Here is a 15,443-nt window from a genome sequence, read left to right on the forward strand (position 1 = left end):
GGAAATTGGAAAAGTTGTTAGAGCACATACAAGCATGGTCAAGAAGCATCACAGGAAGTTTTTTTTTTTTTGATTCTGTACAACCTTAATGGAGTAACAGAGAGCTAAAAACGGAGAATAAACATAACTAGAAAGGACTCAACCAGTCCTTCAGACCATTTGTTCTCTCGCTACAGACAACTCACTCATCTTTTTTCAAAATGTATCAAGCTCCGTATAAAACAAAGTTGCATTTTCTGCCACACCTCCTCCCGTTTTCTCTTGTTGATCATGAACAGCCTTCCAAAGTTAGTTCCAAACCTCTCACACACAATCTAACTTAACTTAGGTTACTTACAGCCTCACATATTTTAAATAACATTGGCTTTGTATCAGCGCTGTCCTTTAGCTTCAATGTCTCTTCTTTGCCACTGCTGATCTTCCTAAGTACTAACAATACAGATCTTTATTTTGCAAGGGAAAATCGGTGAAACTCTCATAAAGTCTCCTCCTCCTGTCACATGTTCTCCATTCCCCTGCTTATCACAATAGTACTTCCTCTGTACTTCCTCTGTCCTCTGTACTCTGTCAGAGTTCTGAACTTTTGAAAAAGTTGCCTCCTGTTTTGAAGGATTCTTTTGCTTTTTGCTTTTCCAGCGCAAAATTCTAGAGTGTGATCTGATAATGAGTACTGTGATTTGGCATGCTAATAGACTTTTTAAAAGGTCTGCCAAGAGAAATAGCCTAACAAAATAGGAGTTACTATCTGCCGCTGTTTACTCACTTGGAAATTCTAATTATTTCATTATTGGTGCTAATAGCAGTCATGCAAATGCTACTTAAAATATCCTTTGCATGCACACAGCATCAAAGGGAAGATGCAATTTGCAGAAAACACAAAGGAATAAAGCTAATGAACTTTGTATTCTTTGTATATCTACAACAACAAGAGTACAACACAACATGTAGCTCAGGACAGTGAGGCCCTTCAACCTTGTAACAAAAGCAAAAACTCATATTCAGGGGTGAAGGTCTAAGAATCACTACTTAATTAAGAGGCAAAGGCAGCTCTTTGCAGAGGGCCAGGAAGACTGGTCAGCCCTGGAAGAACGAACCTGCTCCCATACCATTTAAGATATAGTCAAGACCTTTAGTAGTGAAGACAGGTGAAATTCGTTGGTATTACCATATGGAAACATAGCAGATGATTTAAACGACAATCCTTCTGGCCTCAATCTTGAAAAAATTATAAGATCTAGGAACTGGGAAATGAATTCACTCGAAACAAAATAAACTGTTAGTCTTCTTAGCTCCTCTGTTTTCACAAGAATCAGGGATCTTTTAAACAATTTTCATTTGTAGCTTCATCTTGCTGTCAAAATAGCCATTTTGATCATTCATTTTTTGGACTGTATTTTCAAGCATAAGATCAGTGATATGTGATAACATAAAAATGCAGAAGTGATTTATTTATAATGTATTAATTTAGTTAAAGTGATTATCTGCTTCAGAAATTCACATGAACAAGAAGTATTATTATATATATATTATTCTGTAATTATTTTAACTCATGCCAACGTAAGCAACTGTTTACTAAGGAACAAAAATTCAAGTGTATTGGTATCTTTGTGTTCCAAAACTCTTGGAGTCACAGAAGGGTCTGCTGAAAAATGCAAGCAAGCCTGTATACTTCCTGCTGACTTGGAGGCAGAGAACTGCTTGGAGACAAATATGCAAGTGAAGCTTGAAAAGCTTATGAAGTTTTTCTCTGGTAGTCAGGTTGAGGTTATAAGAAATTAGCTTCTAGCAACATATCTTCTTCTTGACCTGTAAGATAATGTACACTCTTACAGTGCTTATAAGAAGACAGATCCTAAACTCCTAACACAGTACTTATATCTACCTGCCAGCAACATAACTAGTAAGCACTGAGCAGAATGTACGTTGCTTAAACTTGCTCCGAAATGGCTCTTTTAAAAGTGCATTATTATGTGGATCTTTGATATCTTGGGAAATCTGTGTGTGATCTCTCCTCCTGCTGAGATTCATTTCTAAATCCAGGGCTACTACCAAAAAAAAAATTAGAAAATCATGTTTGTTCTTTCAACTCTATACTACATTTATTTTCCATCAAAAGTCTTTCGTCTCTGCTGTAAATCTGTCCAGTACTCTATCTCTCTGATATAGGCAAAATCTTTCTAGAGTGTTTTTTTTAAACCCTGCTGTGAAACATGAAGGCCCTGACATTAAAGCTGTCAGACTCTCAAGTTAAAAAAAAAAAAAAAAAGAAAGAAAAAAAGCAGAAGAGTGCTCACAGATGCCTAGCCAAAATTTCAAAATTCAAACCTAGTCCAAATACACAGCCAGAAAAAGAAAAAAAAAAAAAAAAGAAAGAAAGAAGGAAAAAAGGAAAAAAAAAAGGAAAAGAAAAGAAAAGAAAAGGAAAGCTTGGCCTATTTGTATTATGGAAGAAATCTGCCTTCTTAAAAAGCCTCATTTTGTGCTGGTTGAACACTCAGTAGACAAGGAAACTTGGTACACACAATAATTACAAGGGCCTCGATTTTAAAAGCCTTCAGTACCCCCAACTGGGGTAGTTTTCCAAAGCTTTCAGTAGAACTGAACAGGCCTACTCAATTAGAAAAGGCAAGCCATGTTTAGCACCATGCTTGAAAATGCTGAGTATCACATAAGGCTAAAATCTCATCTAGCTAGCAAAACTTTTATGGAAGTGTGTTTGTTAAAATATTCCATTTTCCACTTCACCTCTACCTTGCTCTTTTGTGAAATCCCCCTCAACAATTGCTTTCTACTCCCTTTTGGTAATGACAGAATAAGAAGCCAAATAAAAAAATTGTGGTAATTTGCTATGATACAGTTGTACAGTGTTCACTATTGGTACCAGTAACGAATCCTTAAGCAGTTATAATATGGACAAGGAAATCAACAAACTGCATGCTAAAGTGTGCTTTCCAGGGGCAAGCTCCATTGCTGCCAGACCCATGACACACCAATGTCTCTCACAGGCTCCCAGTCCTACTGGTGCTGCTGGCAGCAAGGAAGTCAGAGGAGGACACAGGGTGAGGCCCTTCAGAGGTAGCTCAGCTCTACTTCCACATCTGAGAACACCCAAGACATGAGCGGGATCCCATGAGCACAAAGCCAGAGAAGCGAGAAGGCTGGACAGCACAAAGGCATACTTTAAAAAATGAACAAATAAACAAGAGCAAACCAACCAACCAACCCACACCGTACACCACTTCCATCAAGATGATTCACACTTTTTCCCCATCTGGCTGTTATGGGTACAAATTCAGGTTGGCTGTTTCAGCACTAGGCTCAGGGGATTCTACATACCCTTTTCCTTGTGACCTCTCAGAGATAAAATTTGTTTTTAAGGTTTAGTTCCACAGAAATGTAGACATGGAGCTGTCTAGAAGTATCCATAGGAGCTGTCTAGAAGTATCCATAGGGTATAGTTGGCCTCAAAAACTCTCATCTGCCTTACTTTCTTCCCTCTTTCCTCAGACTCCCAAAGAAAGTAATTTACTGATGACTCTTCCCAGAAGTGCCGGAGGAGAACAAGGAAGTAAGTTTAAAACACACAAAAGCTAGAGCTGTAGTAGCTATGAGATAAAGGAAATAAAATGTCTCCAGTTTTCAAAGTCCTCTTGTCAGGTAGAGCCATGATTAAATCATTTGAACAACAAACAAAATAACTTAAGGTTGCTAAGTTTTTAGGTAACTGCTATTCTCACTCAGACAAAAAGTTAATGAGGTATTTTGACTAAAATGTTAAATTATACCCCTCTAAAGCTATCTCAAAATCTAAATTTAGAGTTGATCACTGCAATGTCACAGAAGATGCAGATGGTTAAGGGACCCTTTCATTTTGTTTTATCATTATTTATTAATTTTAAAATTGCAACAGCTATAACATTTAGCCGTTTCTATACAATTCTGTCTTTAATTCATGCTGAGTGAAACCTTATTCCCTTAGTTCTATAGAAACTATTTTGAATAATCTTTTTTTCCTTTTGTGGCAAACTTTAAAATTATATTCACAGAAATGTAACTTATAAATGAACTTTTACCAGTCTTATCTATATACAGGTGAAGAATGTTTTGTTTTGTTTTTTATTTTAGGATGAATCACTCCTGAAATAGTTTTAAGTCTTTGACTTTACTGTAGTATTTGAATTCATTTCAAAGCATGTAACTTATTGCTGCCCTTGGGACCAAATATGATTTAAGTCTTCGTGACAGTGCAAGCCAATATGCATGTAACAGCAGTAAATGCGGAGGCCTGATGGTGAACAGAAAGCAGAGAAGCTATGGAGTTAGAGAATTCTGTTTTCCATCCCCGACTCACTCAGGGGACAAAAAAAAGGAGGACTCACTAAGGGGACAAGCCCAGGTAAAAAAAAAATATGGCGTTCTCTGATAATTCTTAAGTGTCACTGTTTACAACATTACAGCACGACTAGAAATGCCCAGATATATACTCATTTAGAAGTTTTGGCTGTGTTTTAATACCATAACTATCTTGAGTAAATATAATTCATTCACCAAACCTACTTCTCTGGCCGACAGGTTCAACTAACAGCCCTATTTGATGGAATAGATTTGAAAGCATTATAAAACGTGGCAGAATTTAACCTTAAACTGGGATTTCTTAAATTATTACCATCACAACTACACGGATTATAATAAAAAAAACTAAAACAAAAACATAAACATTCAACCTCAGGTAAGTCAGATCTTAAAACACAGAGAACAACAACGAAGGAAGAACTTGGCACCTACCCACTTCAGCCAAAGTTTTGATACATGACTCCACTGAGGCCTTCTGAGTTGGGTTTGGCCAGGTACAGTTGTAAATTCTAAAAGCAGACTGCAGTAGTTGAATAAAAACAGGTTGATGTGTCTAAAATCAAAAAGATAAACATGGAAGTTTATACTTTAGAATGTCCTCACAACTGTCCTAAGGTTTGACACAACATAAATCTCATGTGTGGTTTTTAGCTTGTACGCTTAAATTAAATTAAATTAAATTAAATTCTCTTTGCTCTTCAGGACAGGAAAGAATGCAAACCAATTCTGCACCCCTACAGAGGCCAATGCATGTAATTTGCCATCAGATTACCACTGATATCAAACAAAGTACAGAGCAGAAGGACTGAGGAATCTTCCTGGTTCTCAGGTGTATGTACATTTGTCACATAGCATTTTTTCGTATAAGCAACTAGATAAACTTTTATTCTGCAAAAATACCCCATTCAGTGAATCCACAACAGCCAGCATTGAGCTATCTGCTGGTCAGAGATGTAAAGAGTAAAAATGAAGAGTAAATGATTTGAAGTGAAATTAAGCTGCCAGCCAGTGGCATGAGAAGGGACAGAGAAATTAGAGGAAGATACAAAGGTACAGGATTCCTATGTTGTTAGCAGAAGGTATCTCATTAATGGGCTGAATTCAGTATTGGTCTGTCTCTCTTTTTCTTACCTGGAGGCTGGTGCTGTTATCTGAAAATGGAGAATTGAAGAAGCCACTCACAATGCTCATTACAGGCTCAGTGACATATTTCTCCAGAGATGTGTCTGCATGTTTACGATCCGTGGTTGTGTTACAAACCTATAGGAAAGAAGGAGGAAACAATGAGATTTAGAACTTTCAAGCAAGCAAACTATGTTGCTTAGTATTTATTACAACCCATGTAATAATATTTATTCTTAGTACAGATTTTATGGAAAATCTATCAGAGATAACTATCTTACGAGTTTGAGATGTATTTGTTACAGCTTATCTCCCTTCTCGAAGATCCACGCTGTATTTTAAATCTCATTCTCTTCTGAACTAGTTCTTTCTGGTTGGCTGTCTGTTCTTTCAATGAAAAAAAAAATCCCCCTAAATCAGAACACTGCATACCACCTACATATTTAGATGGATTCAAGAAGAAAATGAACGTTCCCTTCTATTGTGGAGGTGAGTTGGAAGAGGTTTTAGAGACAGATTGAAACAAACACGTTAGGTAAGAAAGATTTCAGGTAATGTTTATCTTCTTGCCACATTCAACACAAATGAGTGGCAAGGGTGAAGCTCATATGCAAAAAATAAATGTTTGAAAAGAGGGAAAGAGAAGAAAATAGCACAGACAATACTAACAGCCTTCCAGATTTCAAGCAGACAACATTAATTAAGAAAGCCACATGAGGAAAATAGAAAAGACAAGCTAAAAACAATGAAAGAAAAGAACTGATAGCACTCAGACAATTTTGGAGCACAGAAAGATGATTAAATTGCAGGAGGATACGGGCAGATTTGTAGAAGTGATTCCTAAAGACACTCTTTGGTACAATATTAAAAGTTTGTTGCTGCATAAAGATGTCAAGTTTAAAGAAAGGAAAACATTACTGGGATGGTACATACATACTTCAGTATTTCTTCTCTTTTTTTTTTCCCTCAACATTTGTGAACATCTATACAGAGTTATTTTTACTTTGCATATGTCAGTCTAAACTGTACTAAAAGAAGTCCTAAAAGGAGTATACACAAACCAAGTCAGGGTGAGAAAGGCAGGACTGGACAAACAAGGCGTACAGATCGTACTCATCCTACCTCTTCATTAGCCTTCAAATAAGCAGTTCTGGTCAGGTTTAAAAATAAATGAAAGGCAAAATTATTATTTTTCACCGATGCAAGCCACAGACTTCTGCAACGTTCTAGAGAATCTATGCAAGAACAGAATTTATTTTGTTTACAGACTTCTGGGGTAACCTTCAAACTATCTGAGCTTTTAACACAAAATCATGAATCTGCACAGTACATACTCATCATTACATCACCTTATGGATGGGGAACGGAAGTCCAGAGAAGCTGAGTGAATTGCTTAAGGTCACGAAGAAAAATGGGTGGCAGAACTAGAGACATAATACACAGCACCTGAATCTCACACAGGGCAAATACGCCCTCTAATTACACTGTGCCACTGGGACACTTGGACACCACAAGACAGCAATTTCACCAGCAGCACTTTTAGGAAGGTTACTGACGTGACATCTAAAAGCACCCATGTGCACTGCAAGATACAGCTCACAGGAACACAAAAGCAGAGTCATATGGCAGGCAGAGAAATAACCAAAGATAACTTGAGAGCTGCAAGAATTAGGCACCTGGAGAAGCTTTGCTTGTCTGTTTTTTTAAAATGTGTCAGAAAAACAAGTCACGCTTCCACGTAGTGCAATCTTATCACTTCACAAAAGGAAAGATTTTGGTCAGAGAACCAACAGTGGCTAAAATGGAACAGCAAACATGTCAGCCCTCCAGTTCGGGGAGAGTATGACACCTCCTCTCCCATGGTCCTCATGGAGGTATAATATTAAGATATATAATCAAAATTAGTTGGGAAAAAAAAATGAAATATCATAGAACTGAAAACTTCTTGATATTCTTCTGCTTTTAATTAATCTGCACGGCAATTCTGACTGAGGCTGAGTATTTGTTATCCCGATGGGAAGACAGTGAACTGTGCAGCATTAGTACGGCAAATTTAGAAATCACCAAACCTAAATTCCAAAAATGCTGTTAAGCTTTCCCTTCGCTTGTCTAAAAGTGAATAAGCATGGCAGAGCCATATGTGGGGATACCACTCTGCTTCGACATAGGTCTGAAAAATTCCCATCTCAGAAGGACTTTGGAAATTCTCTTATCTGCTCTTATCCCTCTGCCCTTCTGGGGACTGAAAGATGTTTCTCTGTGGAAGAAGAAACCTGAAATGCATGAAATGGAGATGAAGATTGAGAAAGCGGTGTTTAAAAACCTCTTAAGAGACTTTGGGACCGAAACTCACACGAATAATATTTCAAAAATTCTGCAGGAGAAAGTCACGATGACTTCACAGCTGTCAGATCTCAGTTCTGTTTTTAATCCTGCTCAGAATACAGCTGCTGACTTACAGAACGAGCCACCTGTGGGAAAGGGAAGCCTTTCCTGGAGCTGCACCCACCTGCTCAGTGATGCGCTCTCAGTCATACACGGGAGAAAGTAGGTTGGCAGAAACAGCAGAAAAAGGTGTCTTTGAAAGAGCAATTGCTTTTGGCAAATGGAATTTAATACACACATCTGCCGACTGCCTGTTTTGCAAGGTTTCACAGTGTTGAAAAAGAATGACAGTTGAGGACTAAATATTTCCTTCTTTGGTCTAGCAACAGATAAAAAAATGGTTTCTTTTTTTCTTATTTCTTTTTTCAGGTTGAAGGAATTCAACCTGAGGATAACACTCTCCATCTTTCACCTTAACGCTCTCTAATGACAGACTCAGACTCAAAGCTCACAAACTCACCCACTGACAGCCATTTGTAGCAGCTAAAAGGAAAGCATTTCCCCTTCCCCCACGCAAAAGCATCTCTTTTAGCTCACTGCAACACAGAGGATCAAAGGGCTCTTTTTCTAAATGCTTTGAAAGGTATTGTAACATCTTTCATGAAGCTGACAGCATTCTAACCGTCCTGATAGCTACATAAAGCTGATGTATTTATAACTCACAGGCTCTGCTTGGGACCCAGAAAGCCAAATACGCTCAATAACATAGAAGATACAACTACCCATGGGGCCTGGCAGAAGAGCAGAACATGCCAGAGCACTTTGGATATGTTCTTTTACTTCTTTTCGCCGATAACCTTAATAAAAAGGGCTAATTAGGCACTTGTCCTAAGGACTTTGCAGGAGAGCAAAACAAAACTGCATTTTGCCATTTGGAGAAAAAAGCACACACACAAAATGTAGCATTAATAAAACACTCAATATTCACCTCTGAAGACCTGGAGCCAAATTTGTCCTATTAGCAAAATATGTGAAAACAAGCTCAAGGCTCACCAACATCAGGATAATTTAAAATCACATGGCAGCATGTCTCCAGGCTCACAAAGTGAACAGCGGACAGATCCCCTCTCTGCATGTATCTGCTTTAAGCCAACAGGCAAGGAAAACTGATCGTGTCAAATAGTTGGGGAGGGGGAGTCTCATCAGAAGGTCAGTACCGTGATATATCAGAAAAGGGCAACCCAGCAAAGGATTTAAAGCAAGAGAAAATACTTCATGGGGGAAAAACAGCAAGGTTAAAAACCAGAATTGTCCTCCAAGAAGGTTCCTGATCTTCATTTGCAAATGAAGTGGGTATGTCCAAAAGGGCTTTTCAGCTAAGCGACAAGGCAAAAAGCAAGAAAACTGAATTTGTAGAGGTCTTGTTACTGCTGAAAACAGCTACCATCAAAAAATAACACAAATATTCCTACGTTAACCTGTGCCCAGAAAAAGGCAAAAATAAAAACATTTATAAGTTTTCTGTTTCACAGAAAAATGAACAGGCCCCTATGCCTATCACACAGCACAAGTCTCAGCACTCATTCTTCCTTTGGCTATAAATCATTGTGACTATGAGTATGGTATTTTCTCCCAATAGGTTTCAAAGAAATGATTTTGTGGCACACTATTACTCTGGTGTAAATGTTTGCTGCAGGACTGAATTGAGATTCTTTTTCCTTTTCTTCTCTAATTTCAACGAAATGAAAGATGCAAGGAGTGAGAACCTCATGGATTATGAAATGCAGTGGACCATGGACAGGGAAAGGATAGGCTTGCACTATGACAACGTGCTCTGTAACACTTCCAAAATACTGTCCAGCAGCCAAACACTGGCCACCAGCACAAAAAAAATAAACACTTGTGTTTCTACTTCTTGAGAAAGAACAACTCCTTTAACAGACATCAATATCAGGCTCTTACAAGAAATACTACCTGCTAGAAAAAGGATAGGTATTGCAAGCTGTACTCATTATGTCACACTAAATTCTCCTCCTGGTTCCGCTAGGGCATGCTATCTTTCCAGAAGTAAAGAGCTTCCCAGTTTTATTTCTTCCAAAATATCAGGAGAGGGAAGCTTAATATCACTTATGTCACTTACGAGTTGAAACTTGATGCAACTCTATCTGGTGACCACTGATGGAACCCAAGGCAACAGCGTGCAGCTGTAACAGGGAAGGGTCAGGTTAGATATCAAGAAAAGGCTCTTCACCAGAGGGCGCTGGGCACTGGAAAAGGCTCTCCAGGGCAGTGGTCACAGCACCAAGCTGGCCAGAGTTCAAGAAGTGTCTGGAACAATGCTCTCAGACATATGGTCTGATTTTTGTGTAGTCCTGTGTGGAGCCTGGAGTTGGACTTTGGATATTCTATGATGCTGTGATTCTAGGGAATTGAATGATTACACTACTATGTCCCATCACCTTGAAGCTGATCATTTATACTAATTAGTATTCTGAAAAAGTAGAGCTTCCACACCTGCCTTTTGCAGCAGTGAGAATGTAGTGACAGCAGAATAAAAGACCAAAAAAAAAAAAGGCCAAGGTCAAATTAAAGAAGAAACAGGAGACAAAGAATTTCTTTATCCTTGATCCACTATACTAAGAGAGTAAACCTAGAAGATTACAGATGTGGCTGTTTGTTTGTTTAATTACCAGCATAATGACAAGTAATGCACACTCCCAGTAGAATGACAGAACATTTTCAATCCTATTTCTTGTATATCAAACCCACACATCCAATTTATTTTTCTGGAAGTAAAGGGCATGGGTTCCAAGGTGCCCTTCTAGACAAAGAAGACTATTAGCAATTAGCAGGTTAAATGATGATAAATAAAATAAAATAGAAACGACGATCTGTTAAAATATATTCACATTCAACTTTGAAAAAGCAGTGTATAAAATAAATGAAATTCACACAAAGTTCAGTTGTCACCCCTGACTATACTGCAATAAATGACACCTCATGAAACTTACCCTTGCCATATCAACAAGGAAGTTCTCAAATAACTTCCAAATGTGGTTACTGGCATAGATTTCTTTCATTTCCACCTCAGTGTCCACGTAACAGTGGTTAACAAAATTAACATAGGCAATTTTCACCTGCAGGATGAGCAAATACAGAAACAATATGAAACAAAACAACAGAAGCCATTAACATACATATTTTCTGTATGTAAGAATACTGAATGAATAAGATCATCCTTCCAATTCTAAGAAATGCCAATAACAGTAATACTGTATGTTTGGTTCTAAAGATTTAATAGATAAGCATGGCAACAAATACATTAATGTACTTACTGAAAGATCATGTTAAGAAAAATAGAGATGTTTTGCAAAAACTCTCATACCAATTCCCCCACAAAGCAATAATAAAAATATTCATTTAATAGTTAATTACTGTTATTAAAATGATATTCAGACTACAATGGCCTGGCTCAAGAATCAGGAACTGTCAAAATGGAAGACGCCCATGTATTAATCACCTGATCCTTACGGGCTGATGCCTTGTGACAGGCCTGCCAAATACCAAAAAAGGTCTTTAACAGAGATGAGACTGCAATCCTATTTTCTGACAATCCTATGCAGCGCTAATATTCAGAGTAGGTACAACTCAGACCTAAATGGAGGAGAAAGCTTTTGCAGCACTGTGACTACTGCCACAGCAGTGCAGGATTTAACAAGAGGACTGCATTTTCACTCTTCTCCTGTATTAAAAACCTGTGCCGGCGCATCATAAAAATGGATATCCAGTGACTGAAATGTATGTATTAAATACAGACTTTGTCATGGTCAAAGGAGAAGAGATGGTCGCAGTTTAAAGAGGTCAGGAGAAAACTCTTAGATGTGACAGACTTTTACATTTCATTTGTTTGGGCTTTTTTAGTTAGCAGCAGTTAACATCCATGTTAGGAGGAACCATTTGAGCAAAGCAAACATTCTACTTTATAAGAAAAAAATCAGTTGATCACAAGGTGACAAGGTGACAAAGGAATTATATACTTCAGCGAGGCCTAGCTGCATCGATATGAAACCCATGCCTCCAACAGCCTGTAGAAATTCTTCTGACCAATATGCAGGGCCAGAACAAGGTCCTGCATAGACTGTAAGAAGACTTATTTTGATCACATCAAATTTGGTGCAAGCATTTCCATTCTCATCAGCCCTAAATATTACAGTTCTACTGAGCCATGACTGGTAGTATCTGCAGAATTAGGCCTCTATATGCAAAAAAAAAAAAAAAAGGTATTTGCCAGACTGGAACTGAATTTAATAAAACAAGACTTCACCCAAAACTCCCAGTGACCTCAACATGGATAGAATGTTACTCTAGAACTTCCAACAGTTCAAAGCAGAGGAAAAAGATTAGCCTGACAAATCACTTAGCTTACTCTTTGCAACTAACAGCCAGAAGTTTAGCAGAGGACTAAATTCTGACAGTAGCTGGACATACCCAGAAAAACAACAACAAAAAATTCTCCTGATCCAAAAATCTGACTATCAACAGGCAGTTCAAAAAAATATTAACAATCCTTTCTCATTTATTTACCTCCACAAGCAACACCTGTTTCCAGCCTCTTTTCTGCATAAATACTCAACTTTTCAGGATATTAGAAACAGCAAAATATTTCTGTGTTTTCTAAAAATTGTAATTCTGCTTCATCATTCAGTGAGTCTTACCTCAGGTATGCAGTCATCGTGGGTCACCACTCTCACTATATCATCCAGTGGCAGGAGCGAATTGCACTTGATCTCTGTATATACATTCTTTCCTTCTGTACAAGCTGCGAGCAACTCCACTAGAGTGATGTGATACGCTAAGGGTCCACTCTCGTCTGCTCGATCTCGCTCTGAACACATCATTTGGAGTAGAACTGGAAATGATGCTCTATCATTGTAGAATATCAGCACATCTTCACCCCCATTTATCAGCTGAAAAAGATACCACAACACTTTAAGAACCCTGCACTGCAATCATTTTCTTAATTATTTTGCTCTACCTTTAAGTACACAACAATTCTCTAGCTAGAGAGCCCTCCCCTCCCCCAAAAAATAAAAAATTAATCTGATGCTTACAAAATGCACATGTCAAAACAATGGCCAAGGTAAACTGCTCTTATCTACATAAGTGTAATCTGGAATAACTCACCAAGGAATGAGCTCGTGCAAAGTGAACTTGAAGTTTAATCTCTATATAGCTCTCTGATTACCTAAGACATTAGGCTATCCTTGTTATTCCCACCATCTCAGTGTCTGTTTGAAGTTAATTAATTACTCTTATATCCTATTGTAAGGCCAGGATGCATTATTATCCCCATTCTACTTGAGGTACAGAGATATTAATCTTATGTACACCTTACCGAAAAAGCCTGTGGCTCACCCAGAATTTACCTAAACTCTTCTGCACCCCTGCTCAGCATTTGAAACAAAGGACAAGTCTTCCTAACCTGTGGAAATCTGACAGATGGGTCTTGACACTGTCATTGTCATTCCAGCACTTCCACTTAACAGCAAACTGGTGTATGTGAAAAATATTTGAATTTACTACAAGTACATCGCTCATCTCAAGAGGATCCAGAGCAGAAATAGATGCTGGCAGCTCCACCTCAGCAGATCTCATGGAAAAGTTTTGTTCTGATATGGTTTTGAACATCTCCCCCAAACACATACACAGAATATGCCTACTGCCAGTGCTGCTCTGTGAGCTTGGACGAGACAGCAGACCTGTCTTCTCTTCATCACTTTTCTTTCAAGCATAGTTCACTATTAATGGAAGTGAAAATAAGTTTCCATAAACCCTTTTTAGTGCAGAATACAAACTGGAAGCACAACAGCCATATGTATTTCGTGAATAAGGCATATGACATAGTCTGCATGTGACATGAAATCGTAGCTTACTGAATTTAAGGGTAGAAGTAAAGATTGGTGGAGCTGTAAAGAAATAGGAAAGCAGCACAAGAAGGAATGAAAGCTAGTCTCCCAGAGGAGCTGAAAAGTAACAAAATTCAGAAAAAATTTCATTACATTTTTCCAATGTTTCAAACTGTGATTTCCTCTCTGCTTGATTATTTTCACTTTGATAATTGTGTAGACTGAATTGTGAATTCAGTCACTCCTTCTTTTTCTATTTCTCCTTTTTACTCTTTGGTTTTTAAAATGTTTCCACTCAGACTTTCCAATAGATATTTTCTGGACACTGAAAAGAGGAAACGTTTAAAAGGACAAATGCTTGGAAGGGAAGAATGAGACAATATGGCAATTCAGAAGTCATACATTTCACTACTCTCAATGACAAAAAGGACAATAGGGAAAATATGAGTATTCAAAATGTTGGAAAGTTGACATTTTTAATGCTGATAACTGGAATAGTACACTCTTAAGACACTTCAAATACAAAATTATAAAAAAATCCACACCTAGCCCTCTGAGAAGGTATGTATCTGTAATTTCCCATTAGTTTGACCACTACATTCCCATAATTATTTTCCTCTTATGAATGTTTTGCAAAGATGAATGACAAGATTCTTTTTTTCAATCTTACATCAAATCCACATACATCTGTTCCAGTGTTGCTGATAAAAGGGCAAGTCAAAAGGATCCCTTGTCCTTTTATGTACCTATTACTGATGAATAAGGAAGAAATACCATGAGGTATTAGATTGTGAAAAGTGGTTCTGTATGTCATATTTGCTACAGTCTGACTGATGAACCACAAATAAAAGCAGATAATATTGCATAAGCATGGGAAGAGCTAAGGGGATGAAGTAAATGCAAGGCAAGAAGATATTAGTGTATTTCCCCAACTTATCCATTTTTAATTGTGACTTGCAAAGGAAATCCACTGACCTCTACAGATAATATGATTTCACTAAAAACAGAAAAGGAAGAGAAGTATCTGTCACTAACTATGTGAAGTTCTTACTGAGTTCAGTGAACTCAACGGTAGTGGGCAAAAACAAACAAACAAAACAAATCAAAGTAGTAAAAACACATTTTCTTCCACTAAATTATATTTTAAAGGAGTTAAGAATTCTATTAAAGTATAATGAATGGTGGACAGTATCAAAGGAGTTGCTCATGCTCTGCAATGTATCATTCCGAAACACTACAGATAATAGAAAATTCTGCTACCACGTTGATTTGGTTCAAAAGTAAACTCTGCTTTCCCTTTTGTAATAATCTTTGCACTGGCAGACACTTCTTGTTCCAGGAACCTCAAAGCATGCTTGTAACGATAAAAAGTGCCCTAAGGGACATCTCAGGCAGGTGATGCTCAGTAGCACTCTGTGGACATAGGGACCAAGATATGAGAACGCGTGAATGAGCCAGACTGGGAATGTTCACTGTATCTTATGCTGAAAAGTACTCTTTCCAATGATCTGTGTGCGTGAGCTAAAAAAAGTAAACATGATTAGTTTATCCCTTACTCCCACTAAACAGGAATAAGATATAATTCTCAGGGGTAAAAGAAAACACAGGAGTAGTTGCAGGCATGTTGCATATTCACTCTATCTTGTCTTGTGGTAAATTGTTTACACACCCCATCTGGAGGCATAGAAAAGTTACATTGCTTGTTTAAGGTCACAAAGTACATCTCAACTGTTTGCT

At 37.8% G+C, this 15,443-nt stretch overlaps 1 protein-coding gene across 3 annotated transcripts in view; it reads right to left on the bottom strand.

Moving 5' to 3' along the window:
- ITPR2 (inositol 1,4,5-trisphosphate receptor type 2) overlaps positions 1 to 15,443 on the bottom strand; it is a 263,980-nt gene that overhangs the window by 130,807 nt on the left and 117,730 nt on the right. For all 3 annotated transcript variants that reach the window (XM_085231963.1, XM_085231974.1, XM_085231957.1), the window contains 4 exons: positions 12,516 to 12,767; positions 10,812 to 10,937; positions 5,485 to 5,613; positions 4,786 to 4,906 (listed from right to left, as the gene is read on the bottom strand). In XM_085231963.1, the coding sequence (XP_085088089.1) occupies positions 4,786 to 4,906; positions 5,485 to 5,613; positions 10,812 to 10,937; positions 12,516 to 12,767 (628 nt within the window). The remainder of the gene's footprint in view (positions 1 to 4,785; positions 4,907 to 5,484; positions 5,614 to 10,811; positions 10,938 to 12,515; positions 12,768 to 15,443) is intronic.

This window comes from Meleagris gallopavo, chromosome 1 (genome assembly GCF_905368555.1).
Source record: "Meleagris gallopavo chromosome 1, MGAL_WU_HG_1.1, whole genome shotgun sequence".
NCBI lineage: Eukaryota > Metazoa > Chordata > Aves > Galliformes > Phasianidae > Meleagris > Meleagris gallopavo.